Source organism: Entelurus aequoreus, linkage group LG05, assembly GCF_033978785.1.
Source record: "Entelurus aequoreus isolate RoL-2023_Sb linkage group LG05, RoL_Eaeq_v1.1, whole genome shotgun sequence".
Lineage (NCBI taxonomy): Eukaryota > Metazoa > Chordata > Actinopteri > Syngnathiformes > Syngnathidae > Entelurus > Entelurus aequoreus.
The window spans coordinates 72,697,754-72,722,246 of NC_084735.1; the positions used below are offsets into that span (position 1 = coordinate 72,697,754).

General features: G+C 39.7%; 1 protein-coding gene across 4 annotated transcripts in view; it reads right to left on the minus strand.

Annotated features, from left to right (window-relative positions):
* sgcd (sarcoglycan, delta (dystrophin-associated glycoprotein)) overlaps positions 1-24,493 on the minus strand; it is a 523,297-nt gene that overhangs the window by 218,151 nt on the left and 280,653 nt on the right. The window contains exon 1 of one of the 4 annotated variants that reach the window (XM_062048871.1): positions 20,420-20,677. The exons of the other annotated variants lie outside the window; for them this stretch is intronic. Within the exon in view, the coding sequence (XP_061904855.1) occupies positions 20,420-20,422 (3 nt within the window). The 5' untranslated portion in view covers positions 20,423-20,677. Of the gene's footprint in view, positions 1-20,419; positions 20,678-24,493 lie in introns of those variants that run through there. 4 annotated transcript variants of the gene reach the window in all.

Here is a 24,493-nt window from a genome sequence, read left to right on the forward strand (position 1 = left end):
AACAAATACCCAGAACCCCTTGCAGCACTAACTCTTCCGGGACGCTACAATATACACCCCCCCCCTACCACCAATATCGGAATATCGGATATCGGCAAAAAAGCCATTATCGGACATCTCTAGTTGTGATGCGTTTTTTAAAGTCATTGCGCCGCATATGCTTAAAATGATCAAAATACGTAATTATTAAATGCTATTATAAATGTGCTGGTTACTACATTACATACATACTTACATCATGTATATAAAACATTAATGGAGGTGTTTGGATGTTTTTTTACGGGCTTTATGGGCAGAATAGAGCGGCTTTCATAGGCTCCATTGTAAGCGGACTTTTGATCCCATTTATTTAATATTTGGAAAGTATTAAAAAAAAGACATCCGTCATCTTGTCTTTCATGATGATTGTAAACGAAAATACCAAAAATAAGCGCAATTTTCCTTAAGTATTCCGTATTGTTGCACCTTAACTCTAAAAGGTTGTTAAGTGTTTGATGCATTTTTAGAATTGTGATTACATTGATTGTTTGAGTGTTTTTAATGGCTGTGTTGATGTTTCCTTTCCTTTCTGCCTTAATAGTTGAGGGGAGTATATACAGAGGAAGATTATATACTAAAAAAAATATACACTACCGTTCAAAAGTTTGGGGTCACATTGAAATGTCCTTATTTTTGAAGGAAAAGCACTGGACGTTTCAATGAAGATAACTTTAAACTAGTCTTAACTTTAAAGAAATACACTCTATACATTGCTAATGTGGTAAATGACTATTCTAGCTGCAAATGTCTGGTTTTTGGTGCAATATCTACATAGGTGTATAGAGGCCCATTTCCAGCAACTATCACTCCAGTGTTCTAATGGTACAATGTGTTTGCTCATTGGCTCAGAAGGCTAATTGATGATTAGAAAACCCTTGTGCAATCATGTTCACACATCTGAAAACAGTTTAGCTCGTTACAGAAGCTACAAAACTGACCTTCCTTTGAGCAGATTGAGTTTCTGGAGCATCACATTTGTGGGGTCAATTAAACGCTCAAAATGGCCAGAAAAAGAGAACTTTCATCTGAAACTCGACAGTCTATTCTTGTTCTTAGAAATGAAGGCTATTCCACAATGTTGTTTGAGTGACCCCAAACTTTTGAACGGTAGTGTATATAGTACACTTATCCCCTGGTTCGTATTTTCAACAGGTCATTAAAAAATATCAATAATTATTGATATTTAACGATATAAAACATGTGCTACAGTTTTAAGCCATACAGTAGGGAAGGGTATCATAGGGCCCCATTCCTGGGTGGCTCTCGTGGATTATTTTGCAATGCAGTCTGCTGAAAATGATGGAAAGCGCCACTCTAGATAGCAACCGATGCAGTGGTCCAAGTCGGAATCGCCACAAAAACACATTTCAACACTCGGAGAGTGTGCGCACTAAATTCGTCACGTTTCATGTGTCAGGTAACCCGCGACGAACGGGGCCATGTGAATGCCCTTCCTACTGTATCGCCCCAGCCCTAACCTCTACCACCCGCCAAGACAAGAGTGTATTTTTAGCAGTGGGTTCAAACCAGGCCAGAGGTCAGGATTTGTCTTTGAAAAAGTCTGCTGTATTGTCCGAGAATTTTACCTAAACCTGCTACTGGAAGCAAAGCGTGCACTTTCGATCGGAATTCCAAAGCACAAATCCCGCTGCTTGTCGAGCTGTTTTATCTTTGAACACGGTTCATATAATTTAAAGGTCCAGTAGTTGGTGTTGTTTGTGTAACGCTCGCTGACTGATCATTGGTATGCGCCGTGCTGTGTGCCGTGTGCCAGCCCGAGACTGTTTGAAATTATAATGTTTATGTTAAGTGCCCATCGGTCTGGCTCCACTGTCAGGCGACGTGACGCGGCAAACAAAGAGCTGCCTATAAACGCTGAGACAATGAGGCGGTGGTTCCAGAGTGGCCTAATAAATGAGACTGGAGGACGTCCGTTTTAGGACACTTTTGATGATTAAATAAGAGGTGACATTGAAGGATAAACATCCGTCATGGAGTAGCAGCAAAGGGGGTCAGACCACAAACAAACACCTGCTCAGTGGCCTAGTGGTTGGAGTGTCCGCCCTGAGATCGGTAGGTTGTGAGTTCAAAACCCGGCCGAGTCATACCAAAGACTATGGGGACGGCGTGGCGCGGTTGGGAAGTTGGCCATGCCAGTAAGCTGAGGGTTCCTGGTTCGATCCCCACCTTCTACCAACCTAGTCACGTCCGTTGTGTCCATGAGCAAGACACTTCACCCTTGCTCCTGATGGGTCGTGGCTAGGGCCTTGCATGGCAGCTCCCGCCATCAGTGTGTGAATGGGTGAATGTGGAAATAGTGTCAAAGCGCCTTGAAGTACCTTGAAGGTAGAAAAGCGCTATACAAGTGTAACCCATTTACCATATATTTACTATAAAAACGGGACGTAACGTAAATGACCGCCATAACCACAACACCAGGGGGTGCTCCACTAACCACGTTAAACCCAGATTCCGAACTAACAAAGGTCTTAACTCATTCTCTTTCTATGCCACATCAATGTGGAATGCGCTCCCAACAGGTATAAAAGAAAGGGCATCTCTATCCTCCTTCAAAACCGCAATAAAAGTTCACCTCCAGGCAGCTACAACCCTAAACTAACACCCTCCCCGGATTGCTAATAATCAAATGTAAACAATCAAATGCAGATACTTTTTCTTTTTCTTATGCCTTCTGATCTCTCTCTCTCTCTCTCTCTCTATGTCCACTACTTGATGTCCATACCCCCCCCCATCCCCCCCCCTCCACACCCCTGATTGTAAATAATGTAAATAATTCAGTGTGATGACTGTATTATGATGATAGTATATATGATAGTATATATCTGTATCATGAATCAATTTAAGTGGACCCCGACTTAAACAAGTTGAAAAACTTATTCGGGTGTTACCATTTAGTGGTCAATTGTACGGAATATGTACTTCACTGTGCAACCTACTAATAAAAGTCCCAATCAATCAATCAAACCCATTACCTCCCTGCTTGGCACTCAGCATCAAGGGTTGGAATTGGGGGTTAAATCACCAAAAATGATTCCCGGGCGCAGCCACTCCTGCTGCTCACTGCTGCTGCTCACTGCTCCCCTCACCTCCCAGGGGGTGAACAAGGGGACAGGTGAAATGCAGAGGACACATTTCACCACACCTAGTGTGTGTGTGACAATCATTGGTACTTGAACTTTTAAACATGGCGTCCTCCTCAATTGAACGACATTATAGTTCAATGTGGTCTCCAAACAAACAAATTCACTTTTTTCTCCAAAATGGGCCGTTTTTGGGTTTTTTCCGCTGCAAATCTCTGTGAGTAAAAAATGTTTAAATACTTGATATTAACTGATCAAATGTTTTTAAGCATACTAGTACGTACAGCGTAATGGTGTCCGCTTCTTAGCGTCTGGCACTAGTGAACTAGGAATTGAAGAGAAAATGTTACATACCTGAATCCCATCTAATTATGAAAACACTTTTATTGCAAATGCTGATGCGAAATTGGAGGAAAACGTTAATATCAGGAAAATATGGAGGGGTGGGAGCGGGCGTGTGCGTTAAAAATAAATACGTTTATTATGTTTGTTGTATGATCTGATACTGATATCAGTATAAAAGCTAAACAAAACATAAAAACATTTTTTACCTAAACTTTCCAAAGTAAAACTCAGATACAAGCAGTTAACATCTAAATGTCCTCCAAAAATCACACAAGGTTAGTCTTTTAGGAGTTTTTCAAAAGGTAAACATGGTAGGTATAGGCCAGGGGTCGGCAACCCAAAATGTTGAAAGAGCCATATTGGACCAAAAATACAAACACAAATCTGTCTGGAGCCGCAAAAAATTAAAAGCCATATTACATACAGATAGTGTGTCATGAGATATAAATTGAATTAAGAGGACTTAAAGGAAACTAAATGAGCTCAAATATAGCTACAAATGAGGCATAATGATGCAATATGTACATATAGCTAGCCTAAATAGCATGTTAGCATCGATTAGCTTGCAGTCATGCAGTGACCAAATATGTCTGATTAGCACTCCACACAAGTCAATAACATCAACAAAACTCACCTTTGTGCATTCATGCACAACGTTCAAAGTGTGGTGGACAAAATGAGACAGAAAAAGAAGTGGCATAAAACACGTCCTAGAAAGTCGGAGAAAGTTATACATGTAAACAAACGACGGTGAGTTCAAGGACCGCCAAAATTAGTAGGACCAAACGGCGCTCGCCAAATACTCGAATCAGTGAAGCATGTTTAATATAAACAGTGTGATTTATAACAATTAGGGAAGTTTGTGTCATGTTTTTCGTCCTACAGAAACCATATTAACACAAAAAAAAAGTTTTTCCCCCTCATCTTTTTCCATTTTTCATACATTTTTTAAAAAAGCTCCAGAGAGCCACTAGGGCGGCGCTAAAGAGCCGCATGCGGCTCTAGAGCCGCGGGTTGCCGACCCCTGGTATAGGCTAACAGGGGATAGTAGCTACACGACAGCTAAGCACACAATAGCACACTAGTTACACCTACGTAATAAGTGTCCTTAATTAAACATTATTGAGGTCTAAAACATGACATTTTTCAATATATATATATATCACTTACACATAAAGTGTCTAAAGCAGAAACGTAGTAGAAAGTATCCAGTAACAAACGTTTCCGCATCATTCAACTTGAGCTGTGAAAGTGTGAAAAAGTAAACACACAGTCCTATTATGCATCCAATTAAAATTAGTATTGAGTCAAACAGTCCTCCATCTAGTGGTACGCCAAAGATTTGGTTCATTAGCTAAGTGCAGACTATTTCCCATATTCAAACACAGTGTTACTGTTCAAACTGTGTGCAATGTTAGAGTGGTCAAAAATGTTAAATATACTTCAATAAAACCTCTGCCTTGTTTTTAATGAATACTTTGTCCTACTGCGCTACTGTATTTCTTATCATGGTGGTACTTGGAGAGCCAAGTGTTTTCTGAGGTGGAACTTGGTGAAAAAAGTTGGTGTAAAATATTGTTTTAAAAATTTAACGAGTCCACCGCCGTGGCGGCGCCGTTCCACTGCCATTACGCATCCAGCGGAACTGCTGAGTTGCTTTTGTAGAACAGAGGGAAGACTCAATTGTTACTTGAATTGAGGCATTAATTGCAACTTTTTCCCCGCTAAACAGACTTGATGGCTAAATGGTAACTGCTTTTTTACGCAGTACCCTCGTTTAGCTACTTTTAGAGGACCACTCTACTGCCTGAGCGATGCCCAGAACGCCCCCCTCAGTGTCACTTCCAGAGTCAAATGGGTCTCCAATTGCTATTTTGCCTTTTTGCAAGTGTCCACAACAGAGCTTTTAGCATCCAACCAGCAACAACAACAACGACGCACCCCCGGTACTCCAGAACGACTTAATACGCCTCAGCGCGTGTTAACTCAGTGAGGACAGAGCGGGTTGAAGGACAAACAACCTTGAAAGAACTACCAGTGACAAAACAAAAGTGACAATATCTTCTTAGGAGAGGAGGGGCGGACACAAAATAATACATCAAAGTGGTCATAAATGTCCAAAAAGAGCTGCTTTTGGACATTGAAACAGCTGCTTCACTGAGGACACCTTATAACAGGGGTGTCCAAAGTGCGGCCCGGGGGCCATTTGCGGCCCGCAGGTCACTTTTTAACGGCCCCACGGCAAGTCCTAAATATACGATAAAAAAAAACAACACCAACATAAAAAGTGGTATAAAAGAGCAACCAGGTGAACAAGAAAATGTTGCAATGTTTACTCTAACAACACAAAGCTGCCATGCAGGCTGTTTCTTTCTTTAAAAAATAATAATGAATCAAAATCAATGTCATTATGAATTATTGACCTATTCAAGACTCCAATTACGTCACATTAAATATTCCACTTTCAGATATTCTTTGGGGAAAATGTTGCATATTTTGTGTTTGCCATATAAAAAACTAAGCGTTTTTTTTTTTAAAGAATGGCCTAAAACGAACAAACAAAAACCATAAAAACAATACAATTTATAATTGACAGATAGATCTGAAGTTGATCTCGAGATTATTGTGTTAAAAGTACACTTTTGTAAACGGTAAAAAAAATTATAATTTATTTTTTAACCCTTTAATGAGTAGGACCCTTTTGGATCCCAATAATTTTATTGTGATGTGTTTTTAAGTGTCACACTGAGGGTGACGGTATATACAACTTTAACACTGTTACAAATATGCGCCACACTATGAACCCACACCAAACAAGAATGACAAAACACATTTCGGGAGAACATCCGCAGCCTAACACAACATAAACACAACAAAACAAATACCCAGAACCCCCTGCAGCACTAACTCATCCGGGACGCTACAATATACACCACCCGCCCCCCCAACCCCAACCCCACCCACCTCAACCTCCCCATGCTCTCTCAGGGAGAGCATGTTCCAAATTCCAAGCTGCTGTTTTGAGGCATGTTAAAAAAAATAATGCACTTTGTGACTTCAATATGGCAGTGCCATGTTGGCATTTTTTTCCATAACTTGAGTTGATTTATTTTGGAAAACCTTGTTACATTGTTTAATGCATCCAGCGGGGCATCACAACAAAATTAGGCATAATAATGTGTTAATTCCACGACTGTATATATCGGTATCGGTCGATATCGGAATCGGTAATTAAGAGTTGGACAATATCGGAATATCGGATATCGGCAAAAAAGCCATTATCGGACATCTCTAATCTGAAATATTCCACTTAAAAATTTTATTGGATAAAATATGACATATTTTGTGTTTTTTCCATAAAAAACAGGGTTTTCTTTGACAAAAAGAGCATACAACTTAAATCTTTAAAAACGTTATATTGACAGATAGACATAATGTTGATCTAGAGCAGGGGTCACCAACCTTTTTGAAACCAAGAGCTACTTCTTGGGTACTGATTAATGCGAAGGGCTACCAGTTTGATACACACTTAAATAAATTGCCAGAAATAGCCAATTTGCTCAATTTACCTTTAACTCTATGTTATTATTAATAATTATTTATATTTACACTTAATTGAACGGTTTAAAAGAGGAGAAAACACGAAAAAAATTACTATTACATTTTGAAACATAGTTTATCTTCAATTTCGACTCTTTAAAATTCAAAATTCAACCGAAAAAAAGAAGATAAAAAACTAGCTAATTCGAATCTTTTTGAAAAAATTAAAAACAATTTTTATGGAACATCATTAGTAATTTTTTTTTATTAAGATTTATTTTAGAATTTTGATGACATGTTTTAAATAGGTTAAAATCCAATCTACACTTTGTTAGAATATATAACAAATTGGACCAAGCGATGAGGTGGCGACTTGTCCAGGGTGTACCCCGCCTTCCGCCCGATTGTAGCTGAGATAGGCTCCAGCGCCCCCGCGACCCCAAAGGGAATAAGCGGTAGAAAATGGATGGATGGATGGATGGATGGACCAAGCTATATTTCTAACAAAGACAAATCATTATTTCTTCTAGATTTTCCAGAACCAACATTTTAAAAGAAATTCAAGAGACTTTGAAATAAGATTTAAATTTGATTCTACAGATTTTCTAGATTTGCCAGAATATTTTTTTTGAATTTTAATCATAATAAGTTTGAAGAAATATTTCACAAATATTCTTTGTCGAAAAAACAGAAGCTAAAATGAAGAATTGAATTAAAATGTATTTATTATTGTTTACAATAAAACAAATTTTTACTTGAACATTTATTTAAATTGTCAGGAAAGAAGAGGAAGGAATTTAAAAGGTAAAAAGGTATATGTGTTTAAAAATCCTAAAATAATTTTTAAGGTTGTTTTTTTTTATTTAAAATTGTCTTTCTGAAAGTTATAAGAAGCAAAGTAAAAACATTAAATAATTTATTCAAACAAGTGAAGACCAAGTCTTTAAAATATTTTCTTGGATTTTCAAATTCTATTTGAGTTTTGTCTCTCTTAGAATAAAAAATGTCGGGCAAAGCGAGACCAGCTTGCTAGTAAATACATAAAATGTAAAAAATAGAGGCAGCTTACTGGTAAGTGCTGCTATTTGAGCTATTTTTAGAACAGGCCAGCGGGCGACTCGTCTGGTCCTTGCGGGCTACCTGGTGCCCGCGGGCACCGCGTTGGTGACCCCTGATCTAGAGATTTAAACCTTGAATAATAATACAAATAATAATACTGAATAATGACACATTTTAAATATTTTTCAGTGTGCGGCTCTCAGTTTGGAAAACCCCTGCCTTATAAGGACTAGCTGAAATAACAACATTGTGATGTGTCGCCCGTTAAAGGGAGTACCGGAGTGCGGAATGACGAGCTTTGGCGGGTGGTAGCACTTGAAACAGGGAAGCGGTAAGAATAACACCATGACGGAGACACTGAGTCGGGGTCAATAACGGGAAGGGCGCAGGGTATTTGGGGAGTGGACTCTATTTGTGGTGTGTGGTGTGACAGCTGCCGAGAGGAACGTAGGGATTGGGTGGTAGGTTAACACACCGACGAGCTTCCATCTGACTGATGAAGGACTTAACTGCCATCTTTTAGGATTTTTAAAGGACATGCTCCATAAGTCTCAGAAGTCCCACAAAAGAACACTGGAAGTGTTTTGTGTGTCGGTAGCTTTAATTGTAATGAGCTTGTTTGTGACTCCAACATGCGTAATTGTGTACTTAATCCACTTTTTTCATTAAGTAGTCAAGAAGGCGATATTTATTTGCAGTAAAAGTTTTTTTTAAACATGAATAGTGTATGGCCCAGTTTACACTGCACACCAAATCTGTTTTTTTGCCCTCAAGTGACACAGATCAGATTTTTTTTGCCGGTCTAAACGCTAAATGCTCCTAATCTAATATTTTGGCATCATATTCAGGCCACATCAGGAGGTAGTCCTGAATCCGATTGGAATTGACTTGAGTCTAAACCAGGGGTCCCCAAACTACGGCCCGCGGGAAGTCCCAAGTTAAAAAAATATATATATATTTTTTAATTATTATTTTTAAAAACCTGTCCTTTCTAATCTATTTTCTACCACTTGTTACTCTCGGGGTCTCCTAGCTACTCAGAAAAATCATATTGTCTAAAAATGAATTTTCCCATCGATAACGTGACATTGCGCTTGCGCCGCAGTGTCGGGCGAGCATGCGGCAAGTGTGCGCTCTTTCAGTCAATTAGTGCGCGAGGGATATATATATATATTGAAGTTAAAGTTAAAGTTAAAGTACCAATGATTGTCACACACACTAGGTGTGGTGAAATTTGTCCTCTGCATTTGACCCATCATCCTTGATCTGGGAGGTGAGGGGAGCAGTGGGCAACAGCGGTGGCCGCGCCCGGGAATCATTTTTGGTGATTTAACCCCCAATTCCAACCCTTGATGCTGAGTGCCAAGCAGGGAGGTAATGGGTCCCATTTTTATAGTCTCGGTCGGGTTTGAACTCACAACCTACCGATCTCAGGGCGGACACTCTAACCACTAGACCGCTGAGTATAAAGCTCGGCCCCTGGGCAATTTCTTTTACCCAATGGTTCTGAATGTGACATTTTCATCAGCTTTGAGCTACGTCACTCGTGTGTGACAGAAAGACGCAGTCGTCAGCGCAAATGGATATTTCATCACAACACCTGGTTTCAATTTCTATTTAGAACGACCACATTTTCAGTGCATCACTTGTCAACAGTGCGCAAATAGGCTATATGTCAGGGGTGTCAAACGTACGGCCCGAGGGCCGGATCAGGCCCGTGAACAGGTTTTATCCGGCCCGCGGGATGAGTTTGGTAAGTATAAAAATCAGTCGAAATTTTTGAATGAAAGAAACAGCAGTTCTAAATGTGTCCACTAGATGTCGCAATAGCAATTCTTTGTACCTTTGTAGATGATGCTACATATGTAAAACAATAAAAAATAAACCACATGAAGTTAGTGCACCAGTCGAGGAAAATGAGCAAACTACATAAATAGCATCCTGTAATTTGATTTTGATATTACTTTTTTATCTTGATAGATTGAAAATTAACACCAATGAGTTGACTGATGATAATTATCACATCATTTATTCAGAAAGTATAAATAACGACGAATAAAGATAGAATACTATTAACCGCAACATGGAAGTCTAAAAAAAAAAAACAACAACATTATGATTTGTACATTTTCAGAATGTGCTTGCTCTATTTTCAAACAAACAAAAACAATCTGAAGTTGTCTTTATTTTTAAGTCATCGTGCCGTGATTTTACCTGTCCGGCCCACTTGGGAGTAGATTTTCCTCCATGTGGCCCCCCATCTAAAATGAGTTTGACACCCCTGCTATATGTAATATATGCAGGGCTCAAATTTAACCATGGCAACTGCGGCAAAAGCCGCGACCGCCCTCGTCTTTCGCAGTAATGCCCCAAAAAATAGACCAACATTTGACCGCCCTTGACTTTTTACTTGTTAATGGACTAGGAATGCAACGGTAAACGGTATAATGATAATTTGCGATAAAATTCAAGACAGTTAGTAATACCGTAACATTTTTTAATGACCGAAAAACCGTCATTTATTAATGCATTTTAGGCAAAAGGAAGTCAGGCGCATGCGCAAAAGCGGTGTTTGGCTTAATAACCGTGCCGGACAAGCTACACAGACTTTGACGCAGAGATTTCCCCTCGGAGTAAACGGAGCCAAGTGCTTGGTTTAACGACTTTTATTTTATTTTGGAGTAGTAGCGATTTTCTCTCGGTCAACTTCCTTTTTTACACTTTATCGAAGTGCGCATGCAAGTGACGTCGAGGCTACTTTGGGGCCACACTGGACTCTGATAAAAATCACATTTTACTTGCAGTGTAAACAGTCAGCTGGAAAAAAATCCCATTTGGCAACAGGCATATCCCTGTTCCTGACACATGCGTTTCAGGCTGGCTGCTCTGAAAATAAACCCCGCCCACTCTGGCGTGTTCCTCGTCTGAGCTGCTGTGACGTAGATTACCGTAATAACTCGTAAAACACTCAAAAGCGCAGATTTCAACCGTTGAAATACTTTCTATAGTTCAAGACTTACGGTCATTTAAAAAGAGCAGTGCACGTCATAATGGCGGCTACAGTTTTGATGTTCTAAAAAAATTATGTAGAATCTTAATTTTGCCCAGCTCTGAACTGGGTCTATCAAGTATGAATTAAAGCCGAAAAACATGTTTACTACATTCTAAATGGTGTTTTTTTTATATTATGAGAGCTTTAGTCATCTTTACACTCGTAATCCAATTTAGTAATACTGCTTGAGGCTGAGCCGATCAGTGGCCACGATACTGACGAGTGAGCACTGATCAGTTTGGTCTCATCTAGTGGTCAATACTACTGAAGTATTGACATTTATTACTGATTTAGCCATTCTGATATTGGACTTCTGTGCTAGCCACAGTTTGTCCATAACAAACCCCAAGTTCAAACATAAGTGCACGTGGCAACACTAGGTCGCAGGTCGATGATCAACTTTGTAGTCGTTTCAACATATATACGACCGCAAGTCTTGGACAATCGGGTGAAGAGAGGTGCTGAGCTGTCAACTGATCACCACCTGGTGGTGAGTTGGATCAGGTGGCACGGGAGGATGCCGGACAGACCCAGCCACCCCAAACGTTTAGTGAGGGTAAGCAGGGAACGTTTGGCATAGGCTCCCGTCCGCCGGATCTTCAACTCGCACTTCGGGTAGAGCTTCAACTGCATTCCGAGGGATGTGGGGGACACTAAGTCCAAATGGGCCGTGTTCCGTACCTCCACTGCTGCTGCTGTTAATCAGAGCTGTGGTGGCAAGGTGGTTGGTGCCTGTCATGGAGGCAACCCCCGAACCCGATGGTGGACACCAGGTAAAGGGGGCAGTCAAGCTGAAGACGGAGTCCTAGCGCGCATGGCTCGGTACCTGTCAGCGCGCATGACAGCTGATAGGTACCGACAGGCCAAGGGAGCCACGGCTTCGGCGGTGACAGAAGCATAAAATTGGGCGTGGGATGAGTTTGGGGAGACCATGGAGCAGGATTTTCGGTCGGCCTCAAAGAGATTCTGGCAATCTCATCTGACGCCTCAAGAGGGGGAAGCAGTGCCCTGTCCACACTGTGTATAGTGGGGCACGAAAACCTGGGGATATAGTTGGGCGGTGGAAGGAATACTTTTATTATTTTCTTAATCCTCCGTAGAGGCGGCAGAGTCTGAGGACATGTCCGTCACTGGAAAAAACTGCTCAATGGTAAGAACCCCAGGAGAGGACGAGATTCTACCCGAATACCTCAAAGCTCTGGATGTGTTCCAACCACAATTTTCCCTTTTTCATGTTCATCTTCAGCATGAATTTGGTCTCAAATCTCAATTAGTTCAATCAAGCGTGGACTTCGGTCCCGTCCCAGACGTCTGCAGAAGAATCCTCGCCAATATTGAGTTAATGAGAGCAGAGTAATGCTGAATCCTGAGGCAGCAATTTGTGGTATTTTTGCAGAAGAGTCGCATTGGTACTTTCAATGTTCTTGATTAGAATTAAAAAAAAAAAAAAAGGTTTTGTATGAGAAGTAACAGCAGGCAACTCATCAACACGTGTTTCAGTGGCAAGGTCGACTTCTCGTTAAGTCAAAAATATTGCGGTCCTAGCATTCCTGACAAATGACAGACAACCACTCTATTTACCAAAAAATGAGATTGTATTAAATCCCTTGATAAAAAGACAGACATTTGTTTTGCATTAAAGGGCTATATTTTCCTACAGTTGTAACTCTGACAAGTGCAACTGCAGAGTCAGCATGAACATGAACCTTGGGTAAAGGAAAAGAGTCCTCTTTTAAGCGATCACTACGACAGCTGGTCAGCGTGGTAAAGGAAAGAAATGCTCATTTTGTCTGAAATGCGAGCAAGTGATTGTTGATCTTCCGCCATCTTCGATAAAAGCGTATAGGGACATGGTGTCAAACGTACCGATCTCGATTCAAACTGATTCTCTTATTTGGTATAATAATTTCAATGAAACTTAAAAACACAAAAAACTTGCAGGTTGTGAATTGATTTTTAAACAGTAAACTCATTTAACAGGTAATCAAAGCAACAATGTTTTTTTTCTAATTGAATTACCGTACAGGGCGCACTGGATGATAAGACGCACTGCCGATGAATGGTCTATGTTTGATCTGTTTTCATATATTAGGCGCACCGGATTATAGGGTGCATTAAATGAGTCATATTATTATTATTATTTTTCTAAATGTAAAACACTTCCTAGTGGTCTACATAACATGTAATGGTGGTTCTTTGGTCAAAATGTTGCATGGATTATGTTTTACAGATCATCTTCAATTTGCTTTCTGACAATCGCTTAAGTATACGCCATTTTGTGGGCGATCTTATTTACATGGCTTCTCCCCGTCATCTTTGTTGTAGCGTGCAAGGACGGGGGTGGAAGAAGTGTCAAAAGATGGAGCTAACTGTTTTAATGACATTCAGACTTTACTTCAATCAATAACGGAGCAGCATCTCCTCATCCGGAGACAACAACACCGGAAATGTGTCCCGTGAAAAACCGTCCGACCGGAACTCTATGAAACTAGTCCCTTGGGTGAATAATGTAAACTCACTACACCGGTATGTTTTAGCGCTTTCATGGCGAGTTTACTGACAGATATAAGTAAGAACTTTACACTACTTTATATTAGAAATGGCAACAGTGGAGGATGAATGTCCCATAACAAGATGATAGAGAAAAAGAAGAAGCTTATCGACTACGATGTCGTCATGGACTACAAAGACGGACGCGCACAATTTTTCAGGATTTATGCAGATCCCAAACACAGATCAGCAGGTACCAGAAGGTAAGAAAAGTTGATTTTGCATAATATTGCGAAACAAAACGCCAGATAATATGTCTTACCTTATACACACACCATAATAATACTCGTATGTTGAAGCACATCAAGTGGTGCGGCTTCATAGCTTACCAAAGTCGTACTCAAACATTTTGATAGATTTTTGAGCACCGTGTGTAATGTTCTATATTTTCAATGGAACATATAAAATGTTGGTGTTGTTTACTTGAGTGTAGTCTACACGTATCTCTTACGTTTGACTGCCATCTACTGGTCACACTTATCATTACACCATGTACCAAATAAAATTGCTTCAAAGTCGGTAAGCAAAACTAGAATTATTACGTACATTAGGTGGTTATAAGGCGCACTGTCGAGTTTTGAGAAGAAAAAAATATTTTAAGTGCGCCTTATAGTCCGGAAAATACGATAAACGTTGCAAGCCTAATTACAACGTTAATTTTGTTGCTGCTGACAAAATTCTGCCAACTCTAGCACGACAGTGTGGAACTGGACACTCACTTGCAACACTATTCTAACACCTGTGCTGTGTTCCAACAAGTGAATTCTGCATAGAGCGGGAGCTTCACTTGATGGTAGCACTCTGGCCGTCAAAGGTCGGACGTTATTAAACCGTTTTGGAAATGCTGCCAAACTCAAATCGCCACTTTCCACAACTCTCCGTGTTTATTTTCTGGCGACTGTACAAAACTTTCGCTCGTACAAGAACACTTTTGACCCCATCAAGACTTGTCCAGAAAAGAATTTAAAAAGTAAACATTGGCTTTTGCTTCCTTGCTCGGCCACTGTGTGGGTGACCCGAACACTGAGCCGTCTGGAGTCTCCCAGCGGCAGTAAGTAGCTTCACTCTGTCTGCGTTCTTCCTACTTATTTATAGCAACTCGCTCCCCCAAGAGGGCACAGTGAAATTGAAACCAAATGTGCGGCCGCTCGACCAAAACCCCCCTCGTTCCTCCTTCCTTAATCCTCTGTCTGTACACAAACCTGAGACAAAGACTTCATTTTCTAGTTAGGTTTCTTAATTCCTTCAGTGAAACATGTTGGTTTGCAGTACAATAGGAAGTGCATATGAAATTCATATTTTGGGGGTCTGAAAAATGAATTTTTAGAATTAAAATGAATATAAATTCTACATTAAATTGAAATGGCCACCTTGAATGTTAGTCAAAATTAGCCCCTCCCACCAGTTTCACGTATGGACACGAAAATAGCTGGAGACGTCTACCATGACAAGTCTCATGTACCCAAATTTGAAAACAAACAGGAAGTCAACCATCTCGGCCAAAATCTGGGATTGTAATTCAAACAACTCCTCTTCGGGACTTTGACCAAATAACTCGCTTTTAAAATGACATATCCGAGACGTATCGACGATGATAACTTGCGAACAAATTTCGCCTACACCATAGTGTGTGGGTGTGGGATGGCACCAAACTTTGATCTAAAGCAGTGGTTCTTAACCTTGGTTGAGGTACCGAACCCCACCAGCTTCATATGCGCATTCACCGAACCCTTCTTTAGTGAAAAATAAAATGTTTTTTTTTCCAAATTCAAGACAAAGTTATATGTTTTTGGTAACACTTTAGTATGGGGAACATATTCTAAGTAACAAAGACTTAATTTAGAGTTATTTGGACACTAGGGGAACATATTCTAAGTACCGGTAATAAAGACTTAATTTAGAGTTATTTGGTTAGGGTTAGGGTTAGAGGGTTAGGGTTATAATAAGGCCATGCTGAATAAGGCATTAATAAGTACTTAATAATGACTAGTTAAGAGCCAATATGTTACTAATTTGCATGTTAATAAGCAACTAATTAATGGTGAATATGTTCCCCATACTAAAGTGTTACCATGTTTTTTTACTGGTGCATAAAATGAACCGTGCATGAACATCACCTTGTTCAAAGAACAAAACCAACACAGTGCATAAACTCACAACAAATTACACACCTGCAAATCAGTCAGCTGTTGCCATATCCGTAATACGCCGATAGGGAGAAGTTTGTATTTACACGATGAGTCGGGTGTGTTTTGACCTCCGCCGAAACCCTGAGGCCGACTCACCGAACCCCTAGGGTTCAATCGAACCCAGGTTAAGAAACACTGATCTAAAGGCTTGCCATGAAATACGAAACATTAATAACTCAGCTCCACAAATTCAGATCTTGATTCTAATTGGTAGAAAAGATGACATTGACACCATGAAGTGCTAGATGGGTCAGTATTTGTTCATACTAGTGTTGTCCCGGTACCGGTACCAAAATGATTTCGATACTTTTCTAAATAAAGGGGACCACAGAAAATTGCATTATTGGCTTTATTTTAACAAAAAAAATCTTACAATACATTAAACATATGTTTCTTATTGCAAGTTTGTCCTTAAATAAAATAGTGAACATACAAGCCAACTTGTCTTTTGTTAGTAAGTAAACAAAAAAAGGCTCATAATTTAACTGTTGACATATGCACTAACATATTGTGTCATTTATCATTCTATTATTTTGTCAACATTATTAAGGACAAGTGGTAGAAAATGAATTATTAAACTACTTGTTCATTTACTGTTAATATTTGCTTACTTTCTCTTTTAACATGTTCTATCTACACTTCTGTTAAAATATAATAATCACTTATTCATCTGTTGTTTGATACTTTACATTAGTTTTGGATGATACCACAAATTTGGGTATCAATCCGATACCAAGTAGTTACAGGATCATACATTGGTTATATTCAAAGTCTTCATGTGTCCAGCGACATATTTACAGAGTTTATAAACATAATATACATTTTTTAAAAATTAAAGAAGACGTGATGCCAAAAAATGTTTACGTAATCATAGTAGTATCGACTAGATACACTCTTGTACTTGGTATCATTACTGCGAATGTTAGGTGTAGATCCACCAATGGCGTTTGTTTACATTTTGTTTACATGGACCAGTACTTTTCAGAGGCGGTATAATATTGAATATGATTCATTAGTATCGCAGTACTATACTAATGCTGGTATACTGTACAACCCTAGTTCATACCTATTCGTGGTGGGCAGAGCCTAGCGGCGAAAACTGCCCCTCGCCATCGGCAATCAAACTGACATTACGATGAACGAAAGAGATTTGAATACCAATGTTATATCGTGATAACGCAAGTTGATGACACATTCTATGTGAATACCGCAATTTTGGCAGCGACAAGCGAAAAAGGAGTCCTCAATGCAATGTAGCGTCCTTGCTAGCGGCTAATGTCCACAGTGCAGCTTCTCAATCAATAATCCTTGCCTCCATAGCGGAAAATAACTGCATTTCTAACAACTAACATTATCATTGGAATACTTGGGGACAATGAATAGCTAAAAATGTTACAATACACACCGCACGAGTATACAACAGGCAATGCTTACTGCTAAGCTAGAGGTAGTGAATGTAAACGGGGTGCGCAGATCGATACAAATATTGACACTATCGAGACAAAGTACAGTATCAGTGTATGGTCGATACTATAGTGATTAGATCTATATTTTTTATCCTCTCAAAATAGTTTTTTATTGTCTACAAACTCAGGAAATAAGATCAAATAGTAGTTCTTGCTTTTGTTTAGTTATTTTGCACCATTGAGTTTCTTTACATTTTGTTTATAACAAAAGGGCAATAGGAGATACGTTATTAATGAATTGATATTGTTACGCTGCGATTCTGTGTTTTTCTCAGATTAATGTTGTGATAAAAAATGTAATCTTTTAATGATATTGACAATTTTAAGTATTAGCAACAGCATTAGTATGGCCAATACTGTCCCTCTAACTTGGTCATTTGATACCCACATTTGTAGTATCACCCAAAACTAATGTAAAGTATCCAAACAACAAATAAAAAATAATATCATGTTAGAACAGAATGTAACCAGATGTTAGCAGTAAATTAGCGCATACGTCAACATCCAAAACTGGGAAACTTTGTAAACCGTTTTCAAAATGGTTCTTTTATAATTTACACAGTACTTAATATTTTATGATATATGTAGCAACATCCTGCAATATACTGTATGTCACAATATATACATAGATTGTAGGCCCTATCCTTACTTATGAGTGAGCAAAAACAAGCTAGCAATGTCAGAAAACCAAAATGATAGCTAACAAAACCTACAGATCTTAAAAAATGGCAAACTAAAATGTGCAAACATGTAATTTACTTCTACTTTAAAAGTACTTAGACTGTCTTGGTTCAAAAGAACTCACAATGGTTAGATAGGTTAGGTTAAGCAATTGAAACAAGCTAAAATTGTGTTTAAAGTCAGAAAACAAAGTTGTAGCAGAACATGACGGCTAAAAAAAGCAGCTGGTGACCAATACCCTCCCGAGAACCCCGCTTCTTCTGCGAATGGATATGGGTGTGAGTCTTTGGGCACCTAACGATTCGATCTGATTCCGATTCTGGGATGGCGATTAGATTCGGAATAAATGTCCCATTTAACCCCATTCAAACCGATTTTCGCAATGTATTATTTGCTATACAAAGCAGAATAAAACAGGTTACAGGTTAGAAAAAAACAGTAACACTTTAGTATGGGGAACATATTCTAAGTAACAAAGACTTAATTTACAGTTATTTGGACACTCGGGGAACATATAAGGGTTAGGGTTACGGTTAGGGTTACTTATAAGCAATAATTCTGAGGTTATTGAGAGAAGACACTTAGTTAATGGGCTTACTGGTTGTTTAATAAGGCCATGCAGAATAAGGCATTAATAAGTACTTAATAATGACTAATTAAGAGCCAATATGTTACTAATTTGCATGTTAATAAGCAACTAATTAATGGTGAATATGTTCCCCAATACTAAAGTGTTACCGAAAAAAAACTCCTTCTGGATGCATGGAAATGGCCTAAAAACGTGTTTTTTTAAAATGTATTCTTATAAAAAAAAATGTAAGAATTATTATTATTTTAATCGATTTTGGAAAATTATGCATTGATTTAGAATCAGGATGAATAAGAAACGTCATTTGGGTGTGAAAAAACATTGCAAAACACAAACGCCCATGACTGAAAATTCTGACGGCGAAGGAATGAACAACTTTTTAAAAATTAAGAAAACTTAGATGGTCTTAAGTCCTTAAGAATCCCGCGTAGACACTATAGGACGTACTGTACAGTGTACTATGTTGTACTACTATACAGGTTAGTACGACTAAGTTGAGATTGTGTTTAAAGTCAGAAAACAAAGTTGTAGCAGAACATGACGGCTAAAAAAAGCAGCTGGTGTCCAATACCTTCCCTTCTGCAAATGGATAGGGGTGTGAGTCTTTGGACACCTAAAGATTCGATCTGATTCCGATTCCTGGGATGGCGATTATATTCGGAATACATTTTCCATTTAACAGCATTTAAACCGATTTTCGCAATGTATTATTCGCTATAAAAAGCACAATAAAACAGGTTACAGGTTAGAAAAAACGGTAACACTTTAGTATGGGGAACATATTCTAGGTAACAAAGACTTAATTTAAAATTATTTGGACACTAGGGGAACATATAAGGGTTAGGGTTACTAATAAGCAATAATTCTGAGGTTATTGAGAGAAGACTGAGTTAATGGCTTACTGGTTGTGTAATAAGGCCATGCAGAATAAGGCATTAATAAGTACTTAATAATGACTAATTAAGAGCCAATATTATACTCATTTGCATGTTAATAAGCAACTAATTAATGGTGAATATGTTCCCCCATACTAAAGTGTTACCGAAAAAAACTCCTTCTGGATGCATGGAAATGGCCTAAAAACGTGTTTTTTTTAAATGTATTCTTATAAAAAAAATGTAAGAATTATTATTATTTTTAATCGATCATAGAAAAATATGCATTGATTTAGAATCGGGATGAATAAGAGTCGTCATTTGGGTGTGAAAAACATTGCAAAACACAAACGCCCACTGCTGAAGATTCTGGCGGCTAAGGAACGAACAACGGCGTGGCGCGGTTGGGAGAGTGGCCGTGCTAGCAACCTGAGGGTTCCTGGTTCGATCCCCAGCTTCTACCAACCTCGTCACGTCCGTTGTGTCCTTGAGCAAGACACTTCACCCTTGCTCCTGATGGGTCGTGGTTAGCGCCTCGCCATCAGTGTGTGAATGTGTGTGTGAATGGGTGAATGTGGAAATAGTGTCAACGCGCTTTGAGTACCTTGAATGTAGAAAAGCGCTATACAAGTACAACCCATTTACCATTTTAAAATGAGGAAAAACTTAGACGGTCTTAAGTCCTTAAGAATCCCCCGTAGACACTGTAGGACGTACTGTACAGTGCACTATGTTGTACGACGAAACTAAGATTGACTTCTAGAAGAAATGACGAAAAACTTGCAAAAATGTTCTTTCTAATCACATCCTAAAATGCGTGGTGCCGGGAAAGAGTTAACCGAGACGTCCTTTTGGGGGAATAAGAAGCGTCCTGCACTCTTCCCCCGCCCACCACACTTCATGCACACTCCAAAGCGAGCGAAAGAAACTTACCATGACTTCCTCCTGTTTTTTTTTTTTGTTTGCCTCTTTCCTGTTAACTCCTCTTAATATTAGTCCTCCCTTGCGAGCGTCCCAAGTGGACGTGTGATAAAAATAGGACTGGGGGCTTTAAAAGTCTGCAGCGGCGTCCTGCCTTCGTTTCTCCTCGTCTTTGCTGGCTGCTCTCTTGTCAGCTTTTCCAATAACAAACCCCCCCCCCCCCGCCTTTTCTGGCCCTGAGTGAGGACTGTTTCCTGGACACTTTGTGGACGCCCGTGACCCGACTGTCTCGCTGTTCCCTTTTTTTTTTTTTTGCTGCTGCTAGCCCTGCCTCCCAGCCACATTTGGAGGCACATTACACACATGTGGTATGAAGTTTAAAAAAAAAAAAGAGGCAGGACTTGGCTGACTGTGTTCGGTTGTCACGGCGACCCGAGGCATGTGCTTTTGCCGTGTATGCGTGTGTTCTTCCTCTAAGTGCACTTTTAAAATCTCTCCAACAGAGTATGTGCATCACATGTCAGTGATACTTTTCAACATTGAAACTAAACTGGCTACAAAGTAAACAAAAGCAGAATGCTGGACGACAGCAAAGACTTACTGTGGAGCAAAGACGGCGTTCACAATGTACATTCGAACATGACATGACAATCAACAATGTCCCCACAAAGAAGGATACAAACAACAGAACTATTCTTGATTGCTAAAACAAAGTAGATGCGGGAGATATCGCTCAAAGGAAGACATGAAACTGCTACAGGAAAATACCAAAAAAAGAGAAAAAGCCACCAAAATAGGAGCGCAAGACAAGAACTCAAACATTACACACAGGAAAACAGCAAAAAACTCAAAATAAGTCACGGCGTGATATGACAGGTCGAGACAGTACACCTACTTTGAGACAAGAGCTACATTGATGCATGCTTGGTTATGGTTTTAAGTCATATCCAACAATTGCGACAACGACTTTTTACTGTCAACTGAGTTTAGTTTTTTAATGATTTCTGCTGGTGGTGTGCCTCCGGATTTTTCCAACACAAAAAAAGTGCCTTGGCTCAAAAAAGGTTGAAAAACACTGGCCTTGAGAAGCGAACATCCTGCAGTCAGACTCAAAAAACGGCTTATAAAAGTATCTGTGCAGCAACATTTACATCAAAGAATAACCAAAACATATTGCCGATACAGCACGTGGTACGCAGGGTCCATTTCGTGGTACGACAAATAATCACTTGATTAAAGTACAGTATTTTATTTTCCTATATTAAAATACAGTGTCACTGTTCAAAATGTGTGTAATGTTACAGTGGCCAAAAAAAAAAAAAAATTTTTTAATGACCACTTAAGTCTACTATGCTACTGTTGTGGATGCAAAACAACTTTCTTCAGCTCAACTCAGACAAAACTGAGATCATTGTCTTTGGCCAACAGAAGCAAAGAGAAACTCTTATTAGTCACCTTGAGACTCTCTCACTGAATCCTAATAATCAAGTTAGATATCTGGGGGTAATAATAGATGCAGACTTGAGTTTTAACATCCACATTAAGTCAATAACATCAGGAGCTTTTTACCACCTAAAACATTGCCAAACTCAGAGGAATAATGTCTAAATCGGACTTAGAAAGACTGATCCATGCCTTTGTCTCCAGCAGGTTAGACAACTGTAATAGCATTCTCACTGGGCTCTCTAAACAAGCTGTCCAATTTTGCGTTCTCGACTCTCATTTTCAAGAGGATATAGTATCCGAGGTGGTTTAAAATACAAATCCGTGATCCACAATAAAAAAAGGAGAGTGTGGAATCCAATGAGCCAGCTTGTACCTAAGTGACGGTCAGAGCGAAAAAAGATACGTCCATCACTGTCTCTCAAGTCCTTCACTGTAACGTTCCTCATCTACGAATCTTTCATCCTCGCTCAAATTAATGGGGTAATCATCACTTTCTCGGTCCGAATCTCTCTCGCTCCATTGTAAACAATGGGGAATTGTGAGGAATCCTAGCTCCTGTGACGTCACGCTATTTCCGGTACAGGCAAGGCTTTTTTTTTATCAGCGAGCAAAAGTTGCAAACTTTATCGTCGATTTTCTCTATTAAATCCTTTCAGCAAAAATATGGCAATATCGCGAAATGATCAAGTATGACACATAGAATGGATCTGCTATTCCCGTTTAAATAAAAAAAAAATCATTTCAGTAGGCCTTTAAAATTTGGTGGGTGCTGCTTAAATACCAGTGCACTCCACAGCTCGGAAAATACGGTACTTTAACTGCAAGGTATCCAAATTCCAAAGTGTAGTTAATCTTATTTGAACAACTAATTGCTTGACAACACTAATATTAAAATACAAACAGTATGGGACAGAGAAGCCCCTTTAAAGGGTGCCAAAGGATTTGGCTCGAAGTGAGTGCAACAAAAGAGGGCACCCAACAAGAACTAATACTAACACATACAAACGTATCATCTCGTTTCCTCATTTGCATTTGAATGAGAACACAATTTAGAGAATGCAAATACTTTCTGTGGCCTGACAGTGAGGTAGGACAAAGCCTCTCTTCTTCTCCACACTCGGCGCTGATCACATTCGCTCCGCCGGGCCGGGATGCTGCAGGTTGAAGGAAGCTCGCTTTGATGGTCCGGCCAGCAGACTCCGAGTCCTCGTCGGGACAAACAAGTCGATTGTGGATGGTTATTGGTGTTACTTAAACGAGGTATATGCTGCAATGTGTCACGGGGCTGCAGTGGTTTAGCTACCGTGGTGTTAAACGACACTTTGGGGGTTCAAAACAGCCGTCAAACGGCACCCGTTTGGCTTCGGATGCCGCATCAATGGTCCGTCATCAACGCTAATAAGCAAGAAAATATGGCAGGTTTTCCATTTAAAGGCAGCGCTGACCACATTTCCATTTAACTCCTACAGAAGGCAGAATGAAAAGGCAGGCTTTGTGTCACCCGCAGGGCAGTCATGAGAAGAAAAAAAGAAAAAAAAAAGAAAAAAAAGAATAGCAATCATTGTCAAGCAGCCCAGGCGGGTCTTGGACCTCTGATTCTTAGGTGGGCAGAAAGTGCTAGTTGTTCCCAAGACTGCATGTCGAGCTCTGTGTGCTGATTTATTCATCACACACTCATAGGATGCAATTACACGTTTGTACATCCAATACAAAGGCAGCGTCGCAAATTAAAAGGTATAGCTCTGCAGACCTCTGCCAAGGCTGGAAAGTCACTCGTTCGGCTGCAAAATCATGAATTCTTGTTGCATTTCTGTTGGAGATGTTTTTAACTGCTCTTTACCGCAGCTGCGTGCCAGTGTTTGAATGCTAAAGAATGTACTTAGTTGAAGGTTTCCTGCAAAAAGAGATGCACGCTCAGGGAGACAATTACATTTACCGGTTCCTTGTTCCACACATGCACGAGGTGTGTGCGTGAACTCCAGGAGGGTGCGTGTCTTGCCAGAACACCGGCTCCGATTGGAATGAAAGCTATCGTCTATCCACTTTGATATTCCCGGAACCTGGGAATTGATACTGGAAATGCACAGTATCAATATTCTGTAGTTCTGTATGATTGTGTTTGTGTGTTAATAAATGTTACTGTATTTTCCAGACCATAGGGCACCATATGTTTATAAGGCGCACTGCCCATGCATGGTCTATTTTGGATATTTTTTCATATATTAGGCGCACCGGATTATAGGGCGCATTAAAGGAGTCATATTATTATTATATTTTTCTAAATGTAAAACACTTCCTTGTGGTCTACATAACATGTAATGGTGGTTCCTAGGTCAAAATGTTGCATAGATTATGTTTTACAGATCATCTTCAAGCCGCTTTCTGACAGTCGCTTCAGAATGCACCGTTTTGTGGGCAGTCGTATTTACCTGGCTCACCTTCGGCAGCGTCTCCTCCCCGTCATCGTTGTTGTAGCGGTGTAGCGTGCAAGGACGGGAGTGGAAGAAGTGTCAAAAGATGGAGCTAACTGTTTTAATGACATTCAGACTTTACTTAAATCAATAACGGAGCAGCATCTCCTCATCCGGAAACAACAACGCCGGAAATGTGTCCCGTGAAAAACCGTCCGACCGGAACTCT